This window comes from Lithobates pipiens, unplaced genomic scaffold, assembly GCF_037356315.1.
Source record: "Lithobates pipiens isolate NorthernLeopardFrog02 unplaced genomic scaffold, aLitPip1_a1.2 Scaffold_1, whole genome shotgun sequence".
Taxonomy (NCBI): domain Eukaryota; kingdom Metazoa; phylum Chordata; class Amphibia; order Anura; family Ranidae; genus Lithobates; species Lithobates pipiens.
The window spans coordinates 156,311,561-156,337,999 of record NW_027507685.1 but is presented as its reverse complement, the minus strand read 5'-3'; the positions used below and the strand labels follow the sequence as shown (position 1 = coordinate 156,337,999).

At 45.6% G+C, this 26,439-nt stretch overlaps 1 protein-coding gene across 1 annotated transcript; it reads left to right on the top strand.

Moving 5' to 3' along the window:
• The first annotated feature begins 1,140 nt into the window (after positions 1 to 1,140).
• On the top strand, positions 1,141 to 25,431 carry DPM2 (dolichyl-phosphate mannosyltransferase subunit 2, regulatory). The gene is made up of 4 exons (XM_077478772.1): positions 1,141 to 1,278; positions 2,502 to 2,591; positions 9,617 to 9,719; positions 21,072 to 25,431. The coding sequence occupies exons 1-4, from the start codon at positions 1,276 to 1,278 to the stop codon at positions 21,125 to 21,127; spliced, it is 252 nt and encodes an 83-aa protein (XP_077334898.1). The 5' UTR covers positions 1,141 to 1,275; the 3' UTR covers positions 21,128 to 25,431.
• The last annotated feature ends 1,008 nt before the right edge of the window (positions 25,432 to 26,439 follow it).

Here is a 26,439-nt window from a genome sequence, read left to right as displayed (position 1 = left end):
CCCTCCATAAACTTTACCTGATAAATGGGATCCCTCCATAAACTTTACCTGATGAATGGGATCCCTCCATAAACTTTACCTGATGAATGGGATCCCTCCATAAACTTTACCTGATGAATGGGATCCCTCCATAAACTTTACCTGATGAATGGGATCCCTCCATAAACTTTACCTGATGAATGGGATCCCTCCATAAACTTTACCTGATGAATGGGATCCCTCCATAAACTTTACCTGATGAATGGGATCCCTCCATAAACTTTACCTGATGAATGGGATCCCTCCATAAACTTTACCTGATGAATGGGATCCCTCCATAAACTTTACCTGATGAATGGGATCCCTCCAAATACTTGACCTGATGAATGGGATCCCTCCAAATACTTGACCTGATGAATGGGATCCCTCCAAATACTTGACCTGATGAATGGGATCCCTCCAAATACTTGACCTGATGAATGGGATCCCTCCAAATACTTGACCTGATGAATGGGATCCCTCCAAATACTTGACCTGATGAATGGGATCCCTCCAAATACTTGACCTGATGAATGGGATCCCTCCAAATACTTGACCTGATGAATGGGATCCCTCCAAATACTTGACCTGATGAATGGGATCCCTCCATAAACTTTACCTGATGAATGGGATCCCTCCATAAACTTTACCTGATGAATGGGATCCATCCAAATACTTTACCTACAGATTTGAATCCTGCCATATAGAATATCTTCACATCTTACCCGCTGAATGGAATGCCCTCCATCCTTTACTGCAGAACCCCACCCCAGATCTCCCTCCATATAGAAATGCCTCACCTGACTAACATAATCCTTCCAAACTTACTGTCATTCTTCCCAGTTGTTCCAGCCACACAGAATCCTCCCAAACATAAACAGGAAAGGGGTGGATTAATGATAGCTGAGAGGATTTTCTTCCATAATATGGACAGTAATTTCACAGAGGCGACAACTAGGAGGTGAGGCGATGTATAGGGAGGTGTCTGTAATCCGGCCATCACTGAGAGTGCTCTAAGCTGTCCTATGCTAAAGGCCCTCCTTTCACAAGCGCTTTTCGCCTCTGTATCACTTTGCAGTCATTGGACTTTAAACTCCGCCTTCTCAACGTGGTCACATGACTTGCCTCCTCCACTTGGGAAACTTTGCATCTTGCGCGTACCCGCTTGAACTACAACATCCAGAATGCATGGCGTGGAAAGCGGATTTCTGATTGGTCGGCGGAGTAAGCAGGAAGTGTGCTGATTGAGACGGAGCTATGGTGAGTTGGATGTCAGGGAGTGTGGGGCTTATGTACGAAGAGTGTGATGAGCTGATAGTTTCCCAGTAACCAATCAGGTTCCAGCTGTCATTTCTGTAGTCCAAGGCTGAGAATGACACAATGATTCTGATTGGTTGCTCTGGGTAACAAGAGATGTTCTCATGAGCCCAGCTTGTATGTATGTGTGATGAAGGGGGAGCTGGTCCTGTATTCTCATATCCCATTATATGTCTTGTATTTATCCCTATACTCCATACATTGAGCAGCCATAACTTTATGACCACCCACCTAATATTGAGCAGATCCCCCTTTTGCTGCCAAAACAGCCCCGACCTGTCCAGGAATAGACCTACTAGACCTCTGATGGTGTGCTCTGGTATCTGGCACTTCTAAGCTATCCGTAGCAGATCCTTCAAGTCCTGTAGGTTGTGAAGTGGGGACAACGTGGATCGGATTTGTTTTTCCAGCACGTCCCACAGATGTTCCATTGGATTTGAGAGCTGGAGAATTTGGAGGCCAAGTCAATACCTCAAACTCGTTGTGTTCCTCAAACCATTCTGGAAGAATTTTTGCAGTGTACATTATCCTGCTGAAAGAGACCCGTGCCATCAGGGAATACGGCTTCCATGAAGGGGTGTACTTGGTCACCAACAATGTCTAGGTAAATGGTATGTGTCAGATAACATCCACATGAATGGCAGGACCCAAGGTTTCCCAGCAGAACATTGCCCAAAGCATCACACTGCCTCCTCCGGCTTGCCTTCTTTCCATACTGCATCCTGGTGATCTACACATACGCACCCGGCCATCCACATGATGTAAAACAAAACGTGATTCATCAGACCAGGTCACCTTTCTTTATAGCTCTGTGGTCCAGTTCTGATGTGCCCATTGCGGGCGCTTTTGACACAGGTCAGCATAGGCACCCTGACCGCTCTGAGATTACACGGCTTCACCCAAAACAAACTGATGCCCATTCTTTCAACAAATCAACTTCAGGGACGACATGTTTACTTGTTGATCAATATATCCCACCAACTTTTAGATGCTATTGTAACAAGATAATCAAGGTTATCCATTTAAACTGTCAGTGGTCATAAAGTTATGGCTGATCTATGTTTGTCTGTCCTTACGGCCCATAATATGTCTTGTATCTGTCCTCGCGGCCCCCGTCATATGTCTTGTATCTGTCCTCACGGCTCTTCATATATCTTGTCCTGCAGGCCACAGGAAGTGATCGGCTGGCTGGAGCGGGGCTGGTGGCGTTCAGTACAATCCTCTTCATCTATTATACAGTGTGGGTCATCTGCCTGGTAGGTGACACATCTCATTGGTATAGCTGAGACCTCTTATAACTTCACCAGCCTGAGATTTGGGGGAAGAAAGGCAGGGGTGGCTAAATAGCCGCACTTTTTAATGCCAGGGTTTGATGATTGTTACATTTTACCTTTTTTGAAGGTATTTTGTTATATCTATTCGATATGGGCAAATCCATACCTGTTCATCCTACCAGGAATTATCTGAGCTGATAGCTTCCTCTACTGTAAGTTAATCATAAACTTTACAAACTGTACCATCTCCTTTAGATCAGCCAAAAATGATCTAGCACAAGGTCCTGCCTGATTGGATACCAATTGAATGGATTATTTAGGGTTGCCCTCCCATGAGCAGGACCTATTCCTTCTGTATTGAACTGTATTGTGATCGTAATGTCCCCCTTTATGTGGTAAAGTGCTGCACAAACTGTTGGCACTGTATAAATCCTATATAATAATAATAATTGGGGTCACCACACACATTACAAACTGACCGTTTTTGTACAATTAAAGTGGAGCCAAACTCACCTTTCTTTTACGGTTCTCATCCCTTACTGGCACCAACATCTGGGTGTCAGTTTTTGGTCATCTTCATTGGCTGGCACTCCTGTGCATACGTAGGAGGCTATCATCCCTGTACCCAGGGACCGCACCAGTGAAGTAAGGCACATGAAATGGCATGTGGGGTCCTAAAGAGGCTTTGTTAAATAAAACCAGGAGTGTGCTACATGCCGAGTTCAGGAGTGCATATCTTTTCAGGCAGCTTGCACAAAATAATTCTCTCAAACCCCCTATCCCCATCTAGAAAGTACAGAGGAGCGAGGCAGCTGCAGAAGAGCAGCTCAAATTTGCAGGAGTGGAGAGTGCAGGCTGGCAGCAAGGACTTCAGGAGGAGCTGCTGTCATAGGGATGTGAGCCACCAGGAAAGGTGTACTGTCCCTTCCAAGCATAGAAGCTGGGCTTCTGTGTTTCCAAGTGACTGCAGTGAGCAAAGGACCAGTGCCGGAGTTCCACCATGTTTTGGCACAAAAAAAGCCCTGACCAAACTATGTAATATGAGGATCTGCCTAATCTATCCAATTAATCTATATTCAATCAGGCAGGCCCTTTCTCTACCTAGTTGTTGGTAGATCGAAAGGAGATTGTAACATGTGGGGAGCGTTACATAGTTTTTGTAAACCTAATGGAGATTGTACAGGCAGATCAAGGTAAGGGTCACACATATATGCGAATTGGATGTGTTTTTTAACCATATACAATTCGTATAGCGTGAATGTGACCGGCTCTCAATGGAGCCGGTTCACAAATGTCCAGGGCGGCTGCTCTCTCCTCCTGTTAACATACTCATTGTACTGTAGCAACTGACTGGCTCCTTGTGCTGCTTCTCCCTTTAATAGTATGAGCTCTGCTTTACAGGGACTATGAGAGGTTGATAAGTCAAATTGAGGTACTTGCGCCATTTGTATTTAAAAAATATATTAACAAGATGCATACTCATTAAATTGGTCCTAATAGTGCCATCACCTATCTTCATACATGTTGATTCTGCCAGTCAAAAGGTTTGTGTATCCACAACCTTGTTACTCTTGTTAGCCTTATCTACAGCATTGTGTTTACAGTTGAGCAGGAGCATCGTGACGTAGCCCCTTCTTTTAGTATTGTCACTGAAAAGCACACTTTTTGTCTGGATGCACAGCCTTCACGTCACTCACAGGCCTGACCCTCTTCAGTGCAGCATGTATTCCTGACTACCTATGCGAAACAAAGCTTTCATTTTTGAAAGGGTAGGGATGGTTTAGAACCCCTGTCAGGTTTTACTGCTGTTGGAAAGACTCCTTTAAAGCAGGGCTCAACAAATCCCGGGCGCCAGGTCACCATGGCAACCGGAAATTGCATCCTGTCGCCTGGGCTACACTGCAGCAGCGGTCTGGATTCGGTCTCCCCATGTGGCCCACCGTGCGTGCACGGACTAAGAGGCGTGGCTGGCTGGTAATTGGGGCCTGTTGGAGTGGCATATAGTCATTGTTTGTGGGAACCGGCGTTCTCCTCTGGTGCTCTTGTGGGTGGGGCTGTGATGAGCACGATGGATCTGCCATTTTGACTGAGGCCTTCCCTTGTTTGCTCTCACTACCCACCCACCTCTGACAACTCCTTCCCAGTTTGACAGCTGGGTGCTGGAGTTGGGATTGTGGGCTTGATCTGGCACTCTTTCCTTACTGCTAGTGAGTGTGACAGGGAATATGTATACAGATAATCAGGACACTGATCGGTGCCTCCTCATAATTGCCCATCGGTGCCTCCTCATAATTGCCCATCGGTGCCTCCTCATCATTGCCCATCGGTGCCTCCTCATCAGCACACATCAATGAAGAAGAAAAAATACTTATTTCCAAAGTTTTATAACAGAAACAAACAAAAAAAAGATGTCCCGGACATGCAGTTCTGGGCGTCGGGCAGTTGATTTAAAAAACTGGCTACTAATTTTTTTAGCTGGCTCCTAGATTCAAAGCAAATTTGTCAAGCCCTGCCTTAAAGTGGTTATAAAGTCTTAACATTTTGTTAACTTAATGCATTCCTTGCATTAAGGTAAAAAAATGTTTAGTAGTATTCCACCTAACCCCCCTCCCCTCCCTTATACTTACCTGGGCCCTCATTCAATCCAGCGCTGTGTCTGCCTGCAGCTCTTCTCTCCCCTCACTTCCGAGTCTCCCAGGCTTTGCTAAAGCAGCAGGAACCATTGGCTCAAACTAGTTTTGATTAAAGCCAGTGAGGAGGGGGTGGGGCCGAGCTCCGCTGTCAGTGTCTGTAGACTCAGACAGCACAGCTAGGGAGCAAGCCCACATGAGTGCCCCCATAGGAAGTGGCTCTATGAGCGCACTAGCCAAAAAGGCCCTGGCGGGGGGGCTTAAAGAGTAGATTTGGGGCCGCCCTGTGCATTGCACAAAGAAGATAAATATAAACCTGCTTGTTATTTTTTATTTTTTTATTTACATTTATAATCGGTGTAACTTCTTGTTTGGTAAAAACATTGTCCCCAGAACAGGAAATCTCTCTAACGAAGCCCCGTATAGCAGTAAAACCTCACAGGGGTTCTAACCTTTGCCTATTCTACTTCTAGCATTCATATGGTTCGAAAACTGTTTGAAAAACGAGGCTGCAGGAGGAAAGAGACGTTGTCTGTCTGTGGGGAGATTTCCCTGAGTAATCCCTAAGAGAGCTACTTAGGAAATGCAGAGATTCAGCACATTAGTATCTAATAATAGCTAAAGTTTATATTTTGCCTCATTTGCCCCCTTATTAACACACGGTTGGCATTTTTAAATATAACCTTTTAGTTTTAATTATGTCTCTTATTTTAAATCCAGTGACATTGCTGGATCTCTGTGCTTCTCTATGTAATGCAGGCAGATCATGGCTGGTGAAAGGGTTCAGCAGGGTCCTGTATATAGCTTCCTGAATACATCACAGCACCCTGCCCCAGTACTCCCCTCAGGAGCCCTCAGTCCTGATGCAAGTAGTGGGCTGGCTCTTGGGAGGAGTTATATGAAAAATCTAAATGCCTTTATGGGTGGATGTCAGTCTGGAGGAGGGGGCGTTCATAGGCAGGCTATATTTACATGCAGACTGACCTAGAGAACACCCACAAGTTATGCTGAGCCTCCATGATTCAAAGAATGACTGAAGAGAATGGACCAAGCACAGTCAGGCTGGGGAGGAAAGAGCTAGATGATGCTGGACATCCTCTAGGCAGGAATTGAGGGCTCTGTCTGACTTACAGCAGCTTCTAAATGCACACCGTGTAAAGCTTACAGTGAAATCAGAGTAAGCCCTTCTAATACAGGAGAAGTCTGTAAAACTTATTAAGGGTGGAGTTCAATTAATTGTAGGCTTTAGCCAGTTGCCAACCAGCGGCTGTCATTGTACTGCAGCAGGTTGGCTCTATTACGGGAATCGCCATAGCTGTGTAATAGATACAGTGGACACAAGCACGGCGCCGGAGCCGATGCATGTGACTGGTGGCTGCAGTGTCTGCCGTCCACCTGCGATCGCTCCACAGAGAGGCAGAATGTGGATCTGTATATATAAACAAACAGATCCCCGTTCTGTCAGGGGACTAGTAATCAGGGACAGTGATGTCTCTCCTCCTCCAGTCAATCCCATCCTCCCACAATTAGAGAAACACACGAGGGAACACATTTAACCCCTTGATCACCACTGGTGTTAACCCCTTCCCTGCCAGTGTCATTTACACAGTAATCGGTGCATTTGTATAGTACCGATCGCTGTATAAATGTCACTGGTCCCAAAAAAGTGTCAAGTGTCCAATCTGTCCGCCGCAATCCCGCTAAAAATTGCAAAAAAATAATAATAAAAGTGCCATAAATCTATCCCCTATTTTGTATACGCAATAAATTTTTGCGCAAACCAATCAATATAGGCTTATTGCGATTTATTTTATATTTTTTTTTATATATACCAAAAAATATGTAGAAGAATACATATTGGCCTAAACTGAGGAATTTTTTTTTGGGGGGGATATTTATTAAAATACAGAGTACACCCCTCGCATATTTGTAAATATTTTATTATATCTTTTCATTTGACAACACTGAAGAAATTACACTTTAGTGTAGTGATTGTACAGCTTGTATAACAGTGTAAATTTGCTGTTCCCTCAAAGTAACTCCAACACACTGCCATTATTATCTAAACCGCTGGCAACAAAAGTGAGTACACCCCTAAGTAAAAATGTCCAAATTGGGCCCAACGTGTCATTTTGTGTGGCCACCATTATTTTCCAGAACTACCTTAACCCTCTTGGGCATGGAGTTCACCAGAGCTTCACAGGTTGCCACTGGAGTTCCCTTCCACTGGTGGATGTTCTAGACCTTGCGCTCCTCCACCTTCTGTTTGAGGATGCCCCACAGATGCTCAATAGGGTTTAGGTCTGGAGACATGCTTGGCCAGTCCATCACCTTTACCCTCAGCTTACTTAGCAAAGCAGTGGTCATCATGGAGGTGTGTTTGAGGTCATTATCATGTTGGAATACTGCCCTGCGGGCCAGTCTCTGAAGAGAGGTGTTCATGCTCTGCTTCATTATGTCACAGTACATGTTATACACGTTAGTATTCATGGTTCCCTCAATGAACTGTAGCTCCCCAATGCTGGCAGCACTCAGCCCCAGACCATGACACTCCCACCACCATGCTTGACTGTAAGCAAGACACACTTTTCTTTGTACTCCTCACCTGGTTGCCGCCACACACGCTTGACACCATCTGAACCAAGTAAGTTTATCTTGGTCTCATCAGACCACAAGACAGGGTTCCAGTAATCCATGCCCTTAGTTTGCATGTCTTCAGCAAACTGTTTGCAGGCTTTCTTGTGCCTCATCTTTAGAAGAGCCTTCTTTCTGGGACGGCAGCCGTGCAGACCAATTTGATGCAGCGTGCGGTGTATGGTCTGAGCACTGACATGCTGACCCCCCCCCCCCACCCCTTCAACCTCTGCAGCAATGCTGGCTGCACTCATCTGTCTATTTCCCAAAAGACAACCCATGGATATGACGCTGAGTATGTACAGTCAACTTCTTTGGTCGACCATGGCAAGGCATGTTCTGAGTGGAACCTGACCTGGTAAACCGCTGTATGGTCTTGGCCACTGTGCTGCAGCTCAGTTTGAGTCTTGGCAATCTTCTTATAGCCTAGGGCAGTGATGGCGAACCTTGGCACCCCAGATGTTTTGGAACTACATTTCCCATGATGCTCAACCACACTGCAGGGTGCATGAGCATCATGGGTAATGTAGTTCAAAAACATCTGGAGTGCCAAGGTTCCCCATCACTGGCCTAGGGCCATCTTTATCTAGAGAATTTTTTTTTTTTTTTTTTCAGATCCTCGGAGAGTTCTTTGCCATGAGGTGCCACGTTGAACTTCCAGTGACCAGTATAAAAGAGTGAGAGCGATAACACCAAATTTAACACACCTGCTCCCCATTCACACCTGAGACCTAAGGAGTCACATGACAACAGGAAGGGAAAATGGCTAATTAGGTCCAATTTTACTCACTTTTGTTGCCAGCGGTTTAGATATTAATGGCTGTGTGTTGAGTTATTTTGAGGGGACAGAAAATTGACACTGTTATACAAGCTGTGCACTCACTGCTTTTACATTGTAGCAAAGTGTAATTTCTTCAGTGTTGTCACATTGAAAAGATATAATAAAATATTTACAAAAAATGTGAAGGGTGTACACACTTTTGTGAGATAGTGTGTGTGTGTGTGTGTGTGTATATACACACACACACACACACACACACACACACACACACACACACACACTTTTTGCAGAGGTGGTCAAATACTACCAAAAGAAAGCTCTGTTTGTGGGGTGGTGGGGTACAGCATTGCGCGCAACTGTCAGTTAAAGCGACAGTGTCATATCACAAAAAATGGCCGGTCAGGAAGGGGGTAAATCCTTCCGGTCCTTAAGTGGTTACTCTAATGCCCTGTACATATGGTCCGAAATTCTGATGGAAAAGGTCCGATCGGATTGTGTTGTCGGAAAATCCGATCGTGTGTGGGCTCTATCATACTTTTTCCGTCTGAAATTCTGACAGAAAAAGTTTGAGAGCTGGATCTCAAATTTTCCGACAAAATAATCCGATAAGACTTTTTCTGATCGTTTGTAGAGAATTCCGACGGAGAAAGTGCCACGCATGCTCAGATTAAATTACAAGACCAAAGCTATTAGCTGCTAGCCTCTACGTAGTCCCATTGTACGCAACAAACGTCTCCTCGTTCCAAACGATCGGATTTTCCGACAACTTTGTCCGACCGTGTGTATGCAACACAAGTGGAATGTCCGACCGTGTGTACAAGGCATAACATGCACATGTATCATGGTCGCCATGCTGGACTTGTGATCACTAACTGTACCAAATGCTATGTTTAAGCTGTGGTATTTAATATCTAATGATTCCAGGCTATGTTTGTAACACAATCCTGTTTTTTTCCCTCCAGCCTTTTATTGACAGTGATCATGTAATCCACTCCTATTTCCTGCCAAGAGAGTACGCCGTGCTACTGCCCCTAGTGGCTGCTTTAATTCTGCTTCTGCTCATGGGTGAGTCACATTTCAGTGGATATGTTTCTGTCTCTGTTTAAATCAGGGGTGCCCAACCGCTGGCCCGCGAGCCACATGTTGCCCGTGGCACCTTCCAATGTGGCCTGCCATGTCTTGCTCTGAGATGGCGGGTCGGCAAGCCCAGATCGCGTGTTCCCGACCTGCCATCTCCAAGCCATTAGTGAGAAGAACGGAGCTGCCGCTAGAGGAAGTAGATGCGATGCTTCCTTTTATAGTGCCGACTCCTTCACAGGCGGAGTGATACCAAATGTACTCCGTGACAGGAAGCATCAGCTCTGCTCTCTACTTCAGCTGCATGCTTCTGTCACAGTTATGCTCAGGGATGGTGGGTTGGGACACAGGAACTTGCAATCTGGGACAGCAGCTACCAGTATCCGTACCATTACCAGCCAGCAGTACCAGCCAGTAATACCAGTCATCAGTACCAGTACCCACCAGAAGTACCTGCCAGCAGTACCAGTACCCACCATCCGTACCAGTCATCAGTACCAGCCAGCAGTACCAGCCAACAGTACCAGTACCCACCAGCAGTACCAGTCAGCAATACCTACCAGTACTAGCCAGCAGTACCAGCCCACAGTACCCGCCAGCAGTACCAGCACCTGTCACCAGTACCCATCGGCAACCAGCAGTATTAGCCAGCTGCAGGAATCCTGAGGAAGAAGTGAAGATTGAGGTCAGTTGAGGAGCAGATAAACCACTGTGCATCAGTGTAAAAGCAGCCTTAGGCCCCTTTCACATGATCGGTCCGATCGGATCCACCTGTCTGTTTTTTCAGGTGGACTCAAACGAACTCTCCAGTCACCTCTATAGAGCGGCAGATGTACCCCCACCTATCTGCAATCCGATCTCCTTTTAAAAAAAAAAAAACAGAAGGAGATCTGTCCCCTTTTGTCTGGGTGTATCGGAGGGCCCTTGGGGTAGAGCGGGTTGCATCCGTGTCTGCTCTACATATGCAGAGTGAACCTGCCGTCCCCCTTTACGCTCATTGTGGCCCGCGACCAGTTACCAAGTCAATAAAGTGGGCTCCTCAAAAGGTTGGGCACCCCTGGTTTAAATCATCAGACTTCTATTTAACTGAAGAAACCTTGTATCCCTGTCCCTTGCACTGTATGTTAACCTTATTATTGATATTAAAGAATGTTACCCCAGCATTTCGTATGCCTAATATGTCCCTGCTGAACCATGTACTTGTATGAAAAAGTATCCTGTTCTCTTTGTACTGCTTCCTTTTTAATTTGAAATCCATGCAGTCCCTTTGCTTTCCTATTCAAAACTGACCACACCAGGCATGAGAGCACAACTTGGTCAGTTTTGTGGTCGTGCTGGGAACTCAACCTGCTCTTCTCGAACGATCAGATTTGTGCTGACACCCCCCCCCCCCCCCACACAGCCAATTACTGGGAAGATCGGTGTGCTGCTGTTTCTCCTCCTCTATCTTTCTGAGCTCCTTATGCAGCTGAGAACACAGGGAATGTGATCACTTATAAAAAGGGGGAAAACCTATTTATAATGTTTTTTTATATATACAGTGCATCCGGAAAGTATTCACAACACTTTTTCCACATTTTATGTTACAGCCTTATTCCAAAACTGATTCAATTAATTATTTTCCTCAAAATTCTACAAACAATACCCCAGAATGACAATGTGAAAAAAGTTTGTTTGAAATCTTTGCACATTTATTAAAAATAAAAAGCAAAAAGATCCCATGTACATAAGTTTCACAGCCTTTGCTCAATACTTTGTTGAAGCACCTTTGACATCAATTACAGCCTCAAGTCTTTTTCAGTATGATGCTACAAGCTTGGCACACCTATTTCTGGGCAGTTTCTCCCATTCTTCTTTCGCAGGACCTCTCAAGCTCCATCAGGTTGTCAGGTTGGATGGGGAATGTCGGAGCACAGCCATTTTGAACATGTCTGGAGAGATCTGAATCGGGTTCAAGTCTAGGCTCTGGCTGGGCCACTCAAGGACATGCACAGAGTTGCCCTGTATTCCACTCCTTTGTTATCTTTGCTCTGTATTTAGGGTTGTTGTCCCCTTGGAAGATGAACCTTCCCCCCAGTCTGAGGTCCAGAGCATTCTGGAGCAGGTTTTCATCAAGGATATCTCTGTACATTGCTACAGTCATCTCTCCCTCGATCCTGACTAGTCTCCCGGTTCCTGCCACTGAAAAACACCATGCTTCACTGTAGGGATGGTATTGGCCAGGTGATGAGCTGTGCCTGGTTTCCTCCAGACATGATGCTTGCCATTCAGGCCAAAAAGTTCAATCTTTGTTTCATCAGACCAAAGAATTTTGTTTCTTATTGTCTGAGAGTCCTTTAGGTGCCTTTTGGCAAACTCCAGATGGGCTGTCATGTGTCTTTTACAGAGGAGTGGCTTCCATCTGGCCACTCTACCATATAGGCCTGATTGGTGGAGTGCTGCAGAGATGGTTGTTCTTCTGGAAGGTTCTCCTCTCTCCGCAGAGAAATGCTGGAACTCTGTAAGTGTGACCATCAGGTTCTTTGTCACCTCCCTGACTAAGGCCCTTCTCCCCCGATTGCTCAGTTTGGCCAGACGGCCTGCTCTAGGAAGAGTCCTGGTGGTTCCAAACTTCTTTCATTTATGGATGATGGAGGCCACTGTACCCTTCCCCAAATCTGTGCCTTGATACAATCCTGTCTCGGAGGTCTATGGACAATTCCTTGGACTGTGGCTTGGTTTGTGCTCTGACGTGAACTGTTAATTGTGGGACCCTATTTAGGCAGATGTGTGTCTTTCCAAATCATGTCCAATCAACTGAATTGACCACAGGTGATCAAGTTGTAGAAACTTCTCAAGGATGATCAGTGGAAATAGAATGCACCTGAGCTCAATTTTAAGTGTCATGACAAAGGCTGTGGATACTTATGTACGTGGGATTTTTTTTAATTAGATTTTTTTTATTACATTAGCAAAGATTTTAAACAAACTTCTTTCACTTTGTCATTATGGGGTATTACTTGTAGAATTTTGAGGAAAATAATGAATTTAATCCATTTTGGAATAAGGCTGTAACATAACAAAATGTGGAAAAAGTGAAGTGCTGTGAATACTTTCCGGATGCACTGTATACAAATGTTTGCCTTTGATTTTTGTATTTTAATCACCTCAATACGAGGCACTTAAACACCTTCCTGCCCAGACCAATTTTGAGCCTTTAGCGCTGTCCCACTTGACAATTGCGCGGTCATGCTACACTGTACCCAAATCATCATTATCGTTTTATTCCCCACAAATAGAGCTTCCTTTTGTGGGTATTTGATCACTTCTACGGTTTTTATTTTTTGCTAAACAATTTTTTTTTCAGTTTCAAAACGTTGTAAATAAGTACCTTTTCTCCTTCACTGATGGATACTGATGGGGCTGCACTGACAGATGTGAGTGAGGAAAAGCTGATCAACGGCTCTTCCTATTTACACTGTGATCAGCCGTGATTGGACACGGCTGATCACATGGTAAAGAGTCTCCGTCTGAGACTATTTACCGAGATCGTAGTTGTGGGGTGTCAGACTGACACACCGCGACAAGGATCGCCGTGATGCGCACAGCGGCTCAAAATCCTGAGGACGTCATATGATGCCCAGTCAGGGTTTTGAAACCACTTTGCTGCCGTCATTTGCCTATAGGGCGGGCAGCAAGTGGTTAAACTGGGTTGATAACAGGGGGAGGGTTCAAATATATTTAATCAGACTGCTGGTTGGAAGCTAAACAGTGGGGACTTTTTTTTTTTTACTTTGCTTTCTTCAGCCTACTAATTAAGGGGAGTGGTTAATTGGTCACAGGTGCTTAAGGCCTATTTAACCTTGTGCAGAACTCATTGTGAGCCTGCTAATTTTTGAGTCTGCTGGAACTCTGTCCAAGTGGAACTGGTCTAAGTGGTGAGTTCAAAACCAGAGTTAGTGGAACTGGTCTAAGTGGTGAGTTAAAAAATAGAGTTTAAAACAGGAGGTTATAACAGCGTTCATAGTACCTGTGTTGTTTGAGTAGTGTGTGTGTATCATTAGTACTTATGTATTGTGTTCTGCGAGGGCACGTAGTTCTGGGATTACCTGTGTATTGTCTTGTTTAGTATTAGTGTCAGGAAGCTAGTTGTTAGGTAATTTGGACAGGGTAAAAACCCCCATTCCTCTTTAAATGCAATAGGTACGATGCATGGCGGGTGTGGAGAGGCGATTCGTTGTACATCTTGCAGCATTTATGCGTTCCTTGATCATCTGATAGAGGGGGAATACTGCTGTGTAAAATGTAAGCACATTGTTTCCCTGGAAGCCCAGGTTCTGAATCTGGGGAAGCAACTGTTAGCACTGAGAAGTCCCTCCATACTAAAGGAGAGCCAGGAACTTACACGGCAGGTGCCGGCTAGGGCCAGCAAAGAGGCAGGTGGAGACAAAGAGGTGCAGGCACTAGCAAAGAGTAGATGAGTGACAGTCAGGAATGGTAGAGGGGGAAGTGCCAGGGAGGCTGATCCAGGGCTGGAACATCCCAATAAGTATGCCCCATCGATTGACATTGGTGAAACCAGTCGGGGACCAGCACTGCTGGAGCTGAGGGACTCTCCTAGCTGCCGGGGGCAAAAATTCCTCCAGTGAGAGTGGGGGCGAAGGGAAGGGAAAGACAGACTCTGGGGGTAGGGACTCAATTCTTAGAGGGACAGAAAGGTCACTCTAACAAAGACCTGAAGTGCCGAACAGTATGTTGTTTACCAGGTGCTCAGGTTCGGCACATCACGGATCTGGTGGACCGATTACTGGGAGGGACTAGGGAAGACCCAGCTGTTATGGTGCATGTCGGCACCAGTGACAAAGACAGAGGCTGATGGAGTATCCTAAAGAATGATTTTATTTTGATTTTATTTAAATTGAGGAGAAGGACCTCCAAGGTAGTATTCTCAGGAATATTACCGGTACATCGAGCCACACCAGAAAGTCAGAGTGAGCTTAGGGAAGTAAACAAGTGGCTGAAGAGCTGGTGTAGTAAGGAGGGGTTTGGGTTCCTGGAGGACTAGGCCAACTTCTCAGTCGATAACCGGTACTATAGAAGGGACGGACTGCACCCAAATGAGGAGGTTGCAGATCAGCTGGGAATGAAGATGGCCAAAAAGTTAGAGGGGTTTTTAAACTAGGCGATGGGGGGAGGAGCCAGAGGTAGAGATAGTGTCACGTACCTAATGGTTTTGAGCCCGGATTGCAGAGGGAGGCCTCCCTTACGGCTCCCACTCCCGGTTCCCTGGTAAGGTAACAGGAGACACAGGAGTAAGGAGGGGCACAGGTGCCTGGCAGGATCAACAGACCGGAAAGCTCAGAAGATGGGAACGGCTCTGCAGACTGGATCAGCTCGGCAAACTGGATCGTCAAGCAGACCGGGTCAGGTATCGGGCTGGAAGCAAAGGTATAAGGGAGCAGGCAGGGGAGTAGTCACAGACAGGCCGGGGTCGGGTGCAGGCAGATAACAGGTAGGTCACAGACAAGCCGGGTCTTAATCACAGGTAAGTATTTCAGATCAGGTTCTCGGGCACACAACACTGTAGAGCAGACAGCGGGGACCGTCTGTGACAGACAGGCTTAAATAGCCCATCTGGCGCCAATAGGGGCACGCCCTCCTGCGCGATGGCACCCACGGATGCGAGCCAGAGAGCCTGAGGCGCAGATTTCTGGCAGGATCTCCATGACATTGCCCCCCCCCCCTGCCCCTTCGGGCAAATTTCTCGGAGTGGGCCCTCTTGAAAGATTGAACCAGACTCTTAGCATGGATGTTGTTCTCAGGCTCCCAATAATTTTCTTCGGGAACATACCCCTTCCATTTAATTAAGAACTGGTTCTGGTTTCCTCTTTTTTCTGAAGTTTAGGATAGCTCCCACTCCAAATTCTTCCTCACCGTCTACTAAGACCGGATCAGGAGGAGTGGTACTTCGGTTGAGAACGGAAGGTTTCAAAAGGGACACATGGAATACTGGGTGGACCTTTAATGAGTCTGGGAGTTCCAATTCGAAGGCTACTTCATTTATCTTCCTTCTAACTGGGAAAGGTCCTAAAAACTGGCTCCTTGTCTTTGGGACAATATTGCCCCTACGGCAATTTCAGATGCAATTTCAGATGCATCCACTTCAAATGGCAGGGAGGAATCCGGATGTCTTAAGACAGGAGCAGAGGTGAAGAGTCCCTTGAGGATTTCAAAAGCTTCTTGGGCTTCAGGGGTCCAACTGAAACGGGTCCCTTGTTTTGTTAGCTGCGTGATTGGTGCAACAATAGCCGAGAACCCTTTGATGAATTTGCGATAAAAATTGGAGTACCCGATGAAACGTTGGATTCCTTTCCTGTCCACAGGAGTTGGCCAATCCAGAATTGCAGCGATCTTCTGGGGGTCCATCTTTCTAACTTTGCTGGAAATGATCAAGCCCAAGAATGGTATACTTTCCTGCTTAAATTGGCACTTGTCGGCTTTTGCATATAGACCGTGTTGTCGGAGCCGGCCCAACACACTCTTGACATGCCTGCGATGGGATTCGAGGGAAGAAGAAAAGATTAAAATGTCGTCTAAATAAACAACAGCAAATAAGTCCAGAAAGTCCCGGAGCACATCGTTAATGAAGTATTGGAAGGTGGCAGGGGCATTACACAACCCAAAGGGCATCACCAAGTACTCCAAGTGCCCAAATCGGGTACGAAAAGCGGTCTTCCTCTCGTCTCCGTCCTTGATACGGACCAGATTGTAGGCCCCGCGGGGATTGAGTTTAGTGAAAAGGATAGCGGTCCCCAGTCTTTGAAATAATTCCGGAACTAAAGGAAGAGGGTAACGGTTCTTTATTGTAATGTTATTCAGTTTGTGGTAGTCTACGCAGGGTTGGAGGGTGTGGTCTTTCTTCTCGACTAAGAAAATACCCGCGCCTGCTGGGGACGTGGACAGGTGAATGAACCCTTTCTTCAGGTTTTCATCAATATTTTCTTTTAGCTTCCCTTACTGTACCTCTGTCAGAGGAAAAATCCTTCCAAACTGAATTTAGGCTCCAGGGAGCAGTTCAATTGGGCAGTCATAGGCTCAGTGGGGTGGAAGCACCTCTGCCTTTTGTTTACTGAATGCATCGAGGAACTCATGATAAGCTTCAGGAATGGCCTGACGTAATTCGACTTCCGAGTCTAGACATAACAAGGTGGATGGCCTCAGAGGGTCGGGAGAGCCACAAAACTTCTGACAGTAAGGTGAGGAGAAAGTAATTTCCCCTGTGGCCCAGTTTATGGCCGGATTGTGGGTCTGCAGCCATGGCATAACGAGTATTACGTGTAAGAGTGGAGAGGAAATTATGTCCATATGAAGAAATTCTCGGTGAGAACTGGAGATAACAGCAGGTAGTGCGGCAGTCTCTTGAATTACAGGGCCAGATTTGATAGCAGACCCGTCGGCCACATGAACAGAGTCCATGGGTCTTAGGCAGGAGGGGGACCTGGGGTTTGGCAGAAAAAGATGAATCCATAAAACAGCTGCATGCCCCGGAATCAATAATGGCGGGTGTCTGTAAAGTCTTTCCTGGGAGCTGAAAGGAGACAGAAAGGGCAAGGTGAGATGAAATATTGGTTAGAGGATCTGTGTAACCAGAAGGCATAGGTAGACACTTACAGAGTTTTATAGGGCAGTGCCTGACACAATGTCCAGATTCTCCACAATAGAGGCACAGATTATTCAAGGTAAGTATAGTAACAAATCCTAGTTGCAATCTCGGAACGCCCAATAAGAGGATAATATGCGACCAGTCTAAACTCTGTGGCGTGCTCACCAATGCCAGGAGCCTGGCGGATAAGATGGGTGAACTAGAGATACTGTTGTACGAAAAGGATTTGGATTTTGTGGGAGTTTCAGAGACCTGGTTCAACAGCTCTCATGATTGGCTGGCAAACATTTGAGGGTATACCCTTTATCGCAAGTATAGAGGGTAAAAAAGGGGGAGGAGTATGCCTGTATATCAAGAATAATGTACAAGTGAATGTGAGAGATGACATCACTAAGGGAGCTAGGGACGAGGTGGAATCCTTTCAGGTAGAGCTCCAAAGGGATGAAGCTAAGGAAAATACTGGGAGTATGCTATAGGCCCCCAACCTGAGGGAGGAAGGGGAGACCGATCTCCTATCACAATTTGGATTAGCAACAAGGATGGGAAGTGTTATCATAATGGGGGATTTTAACTATCCAGACATAGACTGGGCGGAGGGAACCGCTCATTCATCTAATGCCCCGTACACACGAGAGGGATTAAGTCTGACAGACCTCCAAAGGAGTTCCGCCGGAATTCCGACGGAGTTCTGGCGGACTTTTCGACCGAACGGACTTGACCACACACCATCACACCAAACTCCGACGGAGTTGAACGTGATGACGTACGACTGGATTCGACGTAGGAAGTTCCTAGACAGTAGCCAATAGCTGCCCTAGCGTCGGTTTTAGTCCGTCGGAGTAGCACACACACGAGCGGATTTTTCAAAGGGGACCTGGTCCGGCGGAGTTCCGTCGGGAAAATTTAAAGCATGCTTAATTTCTAAAGTCCGTCAGACTTTAGCTTCGCTAAAGTCCGTTGCAGCCCACACACGATCGGATAGTCCGCCGGACTCAGTCCGTCGGAGTTTGGATGTCGAAAAGTCCGCTCGTGTGTACGGGGCATTAGGCTCGCCAGTTCCTAAATGTCTTGCAGGACAATTTCATGGGTCAGATAGTAGACGCATCAACTAGAAATAAAATGTTACTGGATCTACTGATTCCCAACAATACAGTCCTAATCACGGATGTGGAAATACGGGGCAATTTAGGTAACAGTGATCACAGGTCAATTGGCTTCAGTATAAATCACACAAATAGGAAACATAAGGGGAATACAAAGACAATGAATTTCAAAAGAGCCAACTTCCCTAAACTACGAACCTTGCTAGAAGGCATAAATTGGGATAAAATCTTAGGAACAAAGAACACAGAGGAGAGATGGGTTTGCTTTAAATGGGTTGTAAAGGTAAATGTTTTTTCACCTTAATGCATTCTATGCATTAAGGTGAAAAAACATCTGACAGTGCCTGCCCCCCCCCCGTTTTACTTACCTCACCCCTCGAAAGTCCCGCTCTCGTCCCCCGACGTCCTTTCCGCCGTTCAGCCTGGCCGCTGATTGGCTGGAGTGGATGGATGGAAAGCAGCGCAGCCATTGGCTCGCGCTGCTGTCAATCATATCCACTGACGCGGAGTGCCGGGGCCGTGTGATACAGCGAGCGGCTATGGCCGTCGGCTGTATCACGGGAGCGCGCCCGCAGATGCTTCTCACCATGCGAGGGAGCTGCATGAACGTGAGAAGCACCTGTGGGAGGAAGCAGAGACAGCCGCCGAGGGACCCCAGAAGAGCAGGTTCGGGGCCACTCTGTACAAAACGAGCTGCACAGTGGAGGTAAGTATAACATGTTTGTTATTAAAAAAAAAAAAAAAAAAAAAAAAAAAGAATTCACTTTACAATCCCTTTAAGACCATATTAAATAAGGGCATTGGCCAATGCATCCCATTGGGTAATACATTTAAAAGAGCAAACAAGTCCTGAATGGCTTAACTCCAATGTAAAAATGCATATAAAAGCAAAGGAGAAGGCCTTCAAAAAATTCAAGGTTGAGGGATCATCATCAGCATTCAGACTTTATAAAGAATGCAAAAAGAAATGTAAGGGTGCAATAAGGACAGCTAAGATAGAAAATGAAATATACATAGCAGAGGAGAGCAAAAAAATTCCCAAGAAATTCTTTAAGTATGTAAACAGTAAAAAAGGGAGGAAAGACCATATTGGCCCCATAAAGAATGAGGAAGGACATCTGGTTACAAAGGATGGGGAGATGGCAAAGGCATTGAATTTATTCTTCTCCTCAGTCTTCACGAGGGAATCAGGGGGCTTCAGATTTTGGGGGGACCCCCACACCATTTTTTCGCCTTAAAATCCATACCAGACCAAAGGACCTGGTATGCTCTTGGAGGGGAACCCATGCCGTTTTTTTATTTAAAATTTGGCGTGGAGTTCCCCCTCAAGATTCATACCCAACACAGTGCCTGGTATTGGCGGGGATCCAAGTCGGATCCCTGTTCATTGAAGTCGGAAGCGTCTCTGACTTCAAGTCGCTGGGCAAAGTCGAATCCAAAGTAGGAAGAGTGTCATGTCGCACCAGTGTGAACCCAGCCTAAGTGTCAATTTCGACACTCATTTGGCAGGCGTGGTCCACTATTATCACTATTAGTAAACCAGCCCTGCGAATTGCCATGCTGCCATTAATGCCATGTAGACAGTAAGTGGCTGTTAGAGGTTGCAGGAGATCGGTAGCCTGGAGATGCAATACGCAATGATAAATGGTGAAAATAAGTATAAATAAAATAATAAATGGTAATTGTTTGTTACACAGTGCTTTAGCAAACTAAATGTCAGGTTAAAGTGATTGTAAAGGAAAACATTTTATAAAAAAAAAAATAAGGAACATGTCATACTTGCCTGCTTTGTGCAGTGGTTTTGCACAGAGCATCCCTGATCCTCTTCTTCTCGGGTCTCTCGCTTGTGCTCTGGCCCCCCCCCCCCCACCTTTGCCAAGTGCACCCATAGCAAGCCGCTTGCTATGGGGGCACTTGTGCATGCTCGCTGCTAAGCCAGAGCTCTGTGTCCACAAGACGCAGAGAGCACAGCTCAGCCACACCCTCGGCTTCCACCTCACTAGCTTTATTCGACAGCAGCGGGAGCCAATGTCTCCTGCTGCTGCATTTCAGTCAATCAGGAAGGAGAGACATCGCTGGATCGCGATCCAGCTTAAGTATTGGGGGTGGGGGGGGGCATGGGAGCTGCACACTGAAGGTTTTTTTACCTTCATGCATTAAATGCTTTTTCAGGCATTTTTGTGCCAAAAAATATTGCCTGAAAAGCGACGCCCAGTGTGAAAGCCCGAGTGCTTTCTCACTGGAGCGGTGCGCTTGCAGGACAGGAAAAAAGTCTTGCAAGCAGCATCTCTGGGGCGGTGGGGGAGCGCTATACACACCGTTACTTCACCGACCCTGCCATTAAAAAGAATGGGTAGCGATTGGGCAGCAGTATTTTTTGCAGGTGTTTTTAAACCTTTATTCGCCCACTAGCGGGGGTTAAAAGCTCCCCGCTAGTGGCCGAAAAGCTGCTAAAACCCCCCCCCGCCCCAGTGTGAAAGTAGCCTTAAGGGTTACATCTACTTTAATATAAATCATGTAGGGCACCATGAAATAACATTGCTGAAATATGCCGTATACCGCTATGTAACGTGTGTCTTTTTTTTTTTCCACTAGGTATCTTTGTGACGTATGTCATGTGGAAAAGTCGGAGCCCAAAGAAGTCACAGTGACAGTGTGAAGTTTCTAAACTTTCTAAGGACTGACTTTCAAAGACAAACTGTTAATCTCTTATTTTGTCCCTGTCTCTGGCTGTGACGACACACAGGTTCATTTATTAGAAGGAACATAGACTTCCACCCATCACTTTTTGGTTCCGGATAAACTACTTTGGAAATGTTGCCATCTGGTGCTTAATGTGTTAAACGATACTGATATTCTATATTCTTGACCTGCAGCTAAGAGGGACATAGCGATACAACCTGTGCGCTGTCTTCCATGGATTATTATATTAGGGACCTTTGAAAAAGTTTTAATAATGAAATAGATATATGGGTTCTACATTCCTTTTCCACAGATATGCTCATCCAATGTGTCCAATGTTATGCAGGTGATGGCTGAACAAACAGGAGTTAGGAGTACAGCCTATAAATTCACTAAGAGGTAGCGACATCTCTGAGGCACTGTTATTTTCTCATTTATATACATTTATACCATTCAGACATCAAGATGGTTCCCTGCACTGCTTATTGTAAGGAGGAACTAAACCTAAACTTAAAAGAAATCTGTCATCAAACACCAGATCAGGAGCTTCTGGATCATTTATCTCAGTGCCAGTATGTTTAGTACCTGTTCTCTATTCATGCAGACGCTCCTCGTACATGACAAGACACTAAAATGTTTGTAAACTCTTAAGTTTTACTTTTACCTATAGGTAAGCCTAGAATGAGGCTTACCTATAGGTAGTGGAAATATCTCCTAAATGTGCGCTGTTAGAACAGTTCCATTGCCGTTAATGGAGCGCAACTTTGAACTCTCACGTCGCATGACAAGTTGCAGCAGTGTGGACCAGCACTAAAGCTTATTTAAAGTGATTGTAAAGTGTCTTTTTTTTTTATTTTTTTTTTTTTTTGTAACAAACCTATCATACTTATTACCTGATTTGTGCAATAATTTTTTGGCCCTGAACCTTCTCTTCTTAGGTCCTCTGCCAGCGCTCTTGGCTCCTTCTCCCTTCTGAGTGCCTCCATAGCAAGTTGCTTGTAATGGGTGGCACTCGTGTGGGCTGGATCCCGAGCTTTGCTACCTGCATCCATAGACACAGACAGTGTGGCCCTGCTCCTTGCTCCCAGTTACAGTATTTGACAGACAACAGCCTAAGCAAAGCCTGTGAGAGTAGGGAGAGACGACAGAGCTGCTGCAGACAGGAACAGTGCTGGATTTAAGTGAGGGCCGATACTGCTGCCTAAACATTTTTTACCTTAAAGTGATTGTAAAGCTTCAAATATTTTTTATTTTTTTTTTGTAAATAACAAACATGTAATACTTACCTCCATTGTGCAGTTCGTTTTGCACAGAGTGGCCCCTGATCATCGTCTTCTGGGGTCCCCCTGCAGCTCTCTTGGTTCCTCCCCGCATCAGATAACCCCCTAGGAGAAACACTTTCCTGGGGGGGTTACCTTGCAGGTGCACTCCCGAGTTCAGCATTCGGCATCCATAGCCGATGAATGTAATGACTCGCCACCGCATCATTGGTTTTGATTGACAGCAGGGGGAGCCAATGGCTGCACTGCTATCAATCTATCCAATCAAGTGCCGAGAACCCCGGGCAGAGGGACAACTCGCTGTTGGAAATTCCAGGGCTCAGGTAAGTAAAACAGGGGGCTGGCGGGGGGGAGCGGTGACTGCCAGGTGTTTTTTCACCTTAATGCATAGGATGCATTAAGGTGAAAAAAACACAAGGGTTTACAATGCTTTTAATTCAGAACTGCTTTAAAGTGCTTGCAAAGGTAGAAGGTGTTTTACCTTAATGCATTGTTTGCATTAAGGTAAAGAACCTTCTGTGCACAGGATCCCCCCACCATAGATACTTACCTGAGCACGATCTTGATCCAGCAATGTGCCCAAGAGCAGCTGCTCTCTCAGCTCTCCCTCTCCTCACTGGACATGAAGGCAGCAGTGCAAGCCATTGGCTTCTGCTGCTGTCAATCACAGCATTATAAGCAGTTGATAAATAAAAGCTGATCATTGTAAGCACACCTGTCGGTTTGTCTCATCCCTGTAAACGAAGAGGTCTGGAAGAAAGCTTTTTCTTTTGAAAAACAGACTTACTGGCCTTCCTGAAAATAGAAAAAAAGCTTAAAAAAGAAACGTAATCACATCTAAGAAACGATAAGCTGCCATATTATAAATGTTTCCTTTTGGGTTTAATTTCACTTTAAGCTGTCTGACAATCTGCCTCCCGTTGAATGTTCTCTAGTGTTTTGCATGTTTGGATCTTGCAAGACGGATCAGTAAGCAATGTAGAGGATGTGTCCTCCCCAAGAGGTGCTCATTACATCAGGTTTGGCCACTCTGTAAGGTCATGCAACATCAGAGGGAACACTGACAGTAATCCAGAAAGTTGGGTGATTACAGAAAAATGTGTGCCCCTGGCTAGATGAGTCCTTGGGTATAAAATATCACATTCACTATAAGCAGTGGAGTGTTACCATTACCTGATCAAGCCTAAGCCTAAGGCCCCTTTCACACAGACGATTCCGTTCAGGTCCACCTGTCAGTTTTTCAGGCGGACCTGAACGGATGCTCCATAGAGGTCTATGGAGCGTCGGATTTCAGCGGTGACAAGTCCGCTGACATCCGACCCGTTCCGATCCGAAAAAGTGTGACGGAGGAAAAAGCTATTTTTCCATCCGTCATCGGATCGGATCAGGTGAGGACGGACACTGCGGTCCGTCGTCACCCGATCTCCCATAGGGGAGAGCGGCACTGTGACAGGTCGGTCCCTGCGCAGTGTGCAGGGACGGACCTGTCATCTTCCTGCTCAGCGGAGATTGCTCCGGCGATCCCCGCTGAGCAAGCGGATATCCACGGGACGGATCAGCACTGATGCGCCCTGTGTGAAAGGACCCTAACAGATTGAGAAAGCACAGGGGCTTAGTTGTTTGAACTGCTACCTTGCAGCACTGGGGCCCTCAGTTTCAATCCCAACCAAGACATTGCATGCATGATGCATTTTTATGTTCTCCCTGTGCCTGCTTGGGCTTCCTCTGGGTATTCCGGTTAAATTCCCCCCCCCCCCCCCCCAAAGACAAGCTGGTTGATTAATTGGCTTCTGCCTGAATAGGCCCTACTACCGTCATGACGAACCTTGGAACCCCCGATGTTTTGGAACTACATTTCCCATGATGCTCAACTAAACAGCAGAGTGCATGAGCATCATGGGAGATGTAGTTCCAAAACATCTGGGGTGCCAAGGTTCACCATCACTGTGCCTTGTATTTCTATTTGAGATGGGGGCCTTAGATTGTAAGCTCCTTGAGGGCAGAGACTGATGTGAATATACAATGTGTAAAGCACTGTGAACGTTGTTGACACTTTTTTAAATCTCTAATGTATACATTCTTTGGCAGGTAAACAGGTCACATATACTGTATGATTACAAGCTGTATAACTTTCCAAAGTGTTTCACCATAATCTTTAAACGTCATGCACCCTGAATGTTCAGCCATCTCTCCTAGACGCCTTTCCTACTGGCAGCATTTATTCTGACTATTGAAATTAACATTCAAGCGCTAAATGCACCTAGCGTTAACGTGTGTTTGGATCCGTTTGCACGCATCAAGCATTTTTTCTGCCAAATTGCTGCTGCTTCTGGACATGTTGGCAGTGGGTTTTTTTTTTTTTTTTTTTTTTTTTTTTATGCCTGTAAACGAAACTGCTCTAAGACCCCTTTCACACTGGGCCCGCCCGTGTATTAGTGGTGCAGCGCTTTACCGCTGTTTAAGCGGGGCTTTTTGGCTGCTAGCAGGGCGCTTTTAACTCCAAAAAAAGGGGTTAAAAACTCCTGTGTTGCGGCGCTTCCGAACCACTGCCCATTCATTGCAATGGGCAAGGTGTTTTGGGAGCGCTAAATACAGCGATCTTAAACCTCCCCAAAGATGCTGCTTGCAGGACTTTTTCTGACTTTTTCTAAACTTTTTTCACACCGCCTGGGTGTGAAAGCACTCATTGCAATGAACGGGAGTCATTTTTCAGGCGCTATTTCTAGCGCTAAAACGCCTGAAAACTGCTGCAGTGTGAAAGGGGTATTAATGCCTGTGTGTGCATAGACACATAGGCTAACATGCAGAGGCATTAGAGGCACAAAAAAAAACCCCACCAGACATCCCCCTAATGGCAGCGTTAAAGATGTGTGCATGAGACCTCAGTCATACTTTCTTCCATACCGTAAAAATATAATTTTCCAATGTACGCTATTTAAGCAGTGAGTAAAGGACATGTAAAAAACAAAACAATAAACTATTTTTTTTTTCTACCTTGATTTTTTTTGTTGTAGTAAAAGTGTTCCCATTTGGGGCACAAGATATGATTGGTAGAACTCCGTATATTCACAAAGCTGTGACTGGTACTTGTATTATCTGGTCCTATGTGCTGGCTGTAGTGGTTACCAAATGGAAGTTCAGGTTTTCTGAGTAAAGATGGGGTAATCCAATTAATGAGGACACGGACTGCAATAAAATCCAGATAAGTCCTAAAATTGCCTTATCTGTCCATACACAGAACTCATTTTGACTGGTTAGGATTCATGTACACGGGACGTTTTTACACCTTCTCCTGAAAAATTTAACTTGACAGATAGTAACACACATTTAAAATGTCTGTTCAAACTGGCAGAATTTTTAGCCGTGGACAACCCTGTTTGCACCACTTTGCCTGATATCCTTCTGAAAATTAAAGGAGCTGGGCAGAAAATTGTAGAGAGAACAATGCCTGCAGCCACTTTTTGAGTATTCAGGCAGCCGAGTGTGCCGGCTATCAAAACACAGTAGCCAGAGAATAGGACGATGTCTATCAGCACATCCCCTTCTAGAAGGATCCTACAAAAATTTGGAATTACTTTTTCTCTAACAATCTGGATTCCAAAGGAATCTCCTTAATTTACTTAACCCTACAAGAAAAGAACACATTGCACAAATCCAAACCCATCGCTGACTGGGAGGACGATTTACAAGTACATTTCTCTGATCAGCAATGGCAAATAGCTATAAAATCAATATACACAAAAAACCCTGATGAGATGGTACTTGACACCACAGAGGATGTTGGAGGGTATGCAACCAAACAGGTACACTACTACATATTCTATGGTCATGCCCACCTTTACACACGCTCTGGAAAGAGGTAGAGAACATGTTGCATGAAGTACTACATCTTCCTATCACCCTAACTCCACAACTAGCCATCCTAAACCTAACCATAGAATCAATCCCACCTAATCTTATGCTGCGTACACGCGATCGGACATTCCAACAACAAAATCCAT

Bases quoted from the DNA above. Each gene is read 5' to 3' on its own strand.
- DPM2 (XM_077478772.1), top strand. The intron at 2,592-9,616 runs GTAGGTGACACA...TTTTCCCTCCAG, and splicing joins CAGTGTGGGTCATCTGCCTG to CCTTTTATTGACAGTGATCA. The intron at 9,720-21,071 runs GTGAGTCACATT...TTTTTCCACTAG, and splicing joins AATTCTGCTTCTGCTCATGG to GTATCTTTGTGACGTATGTC.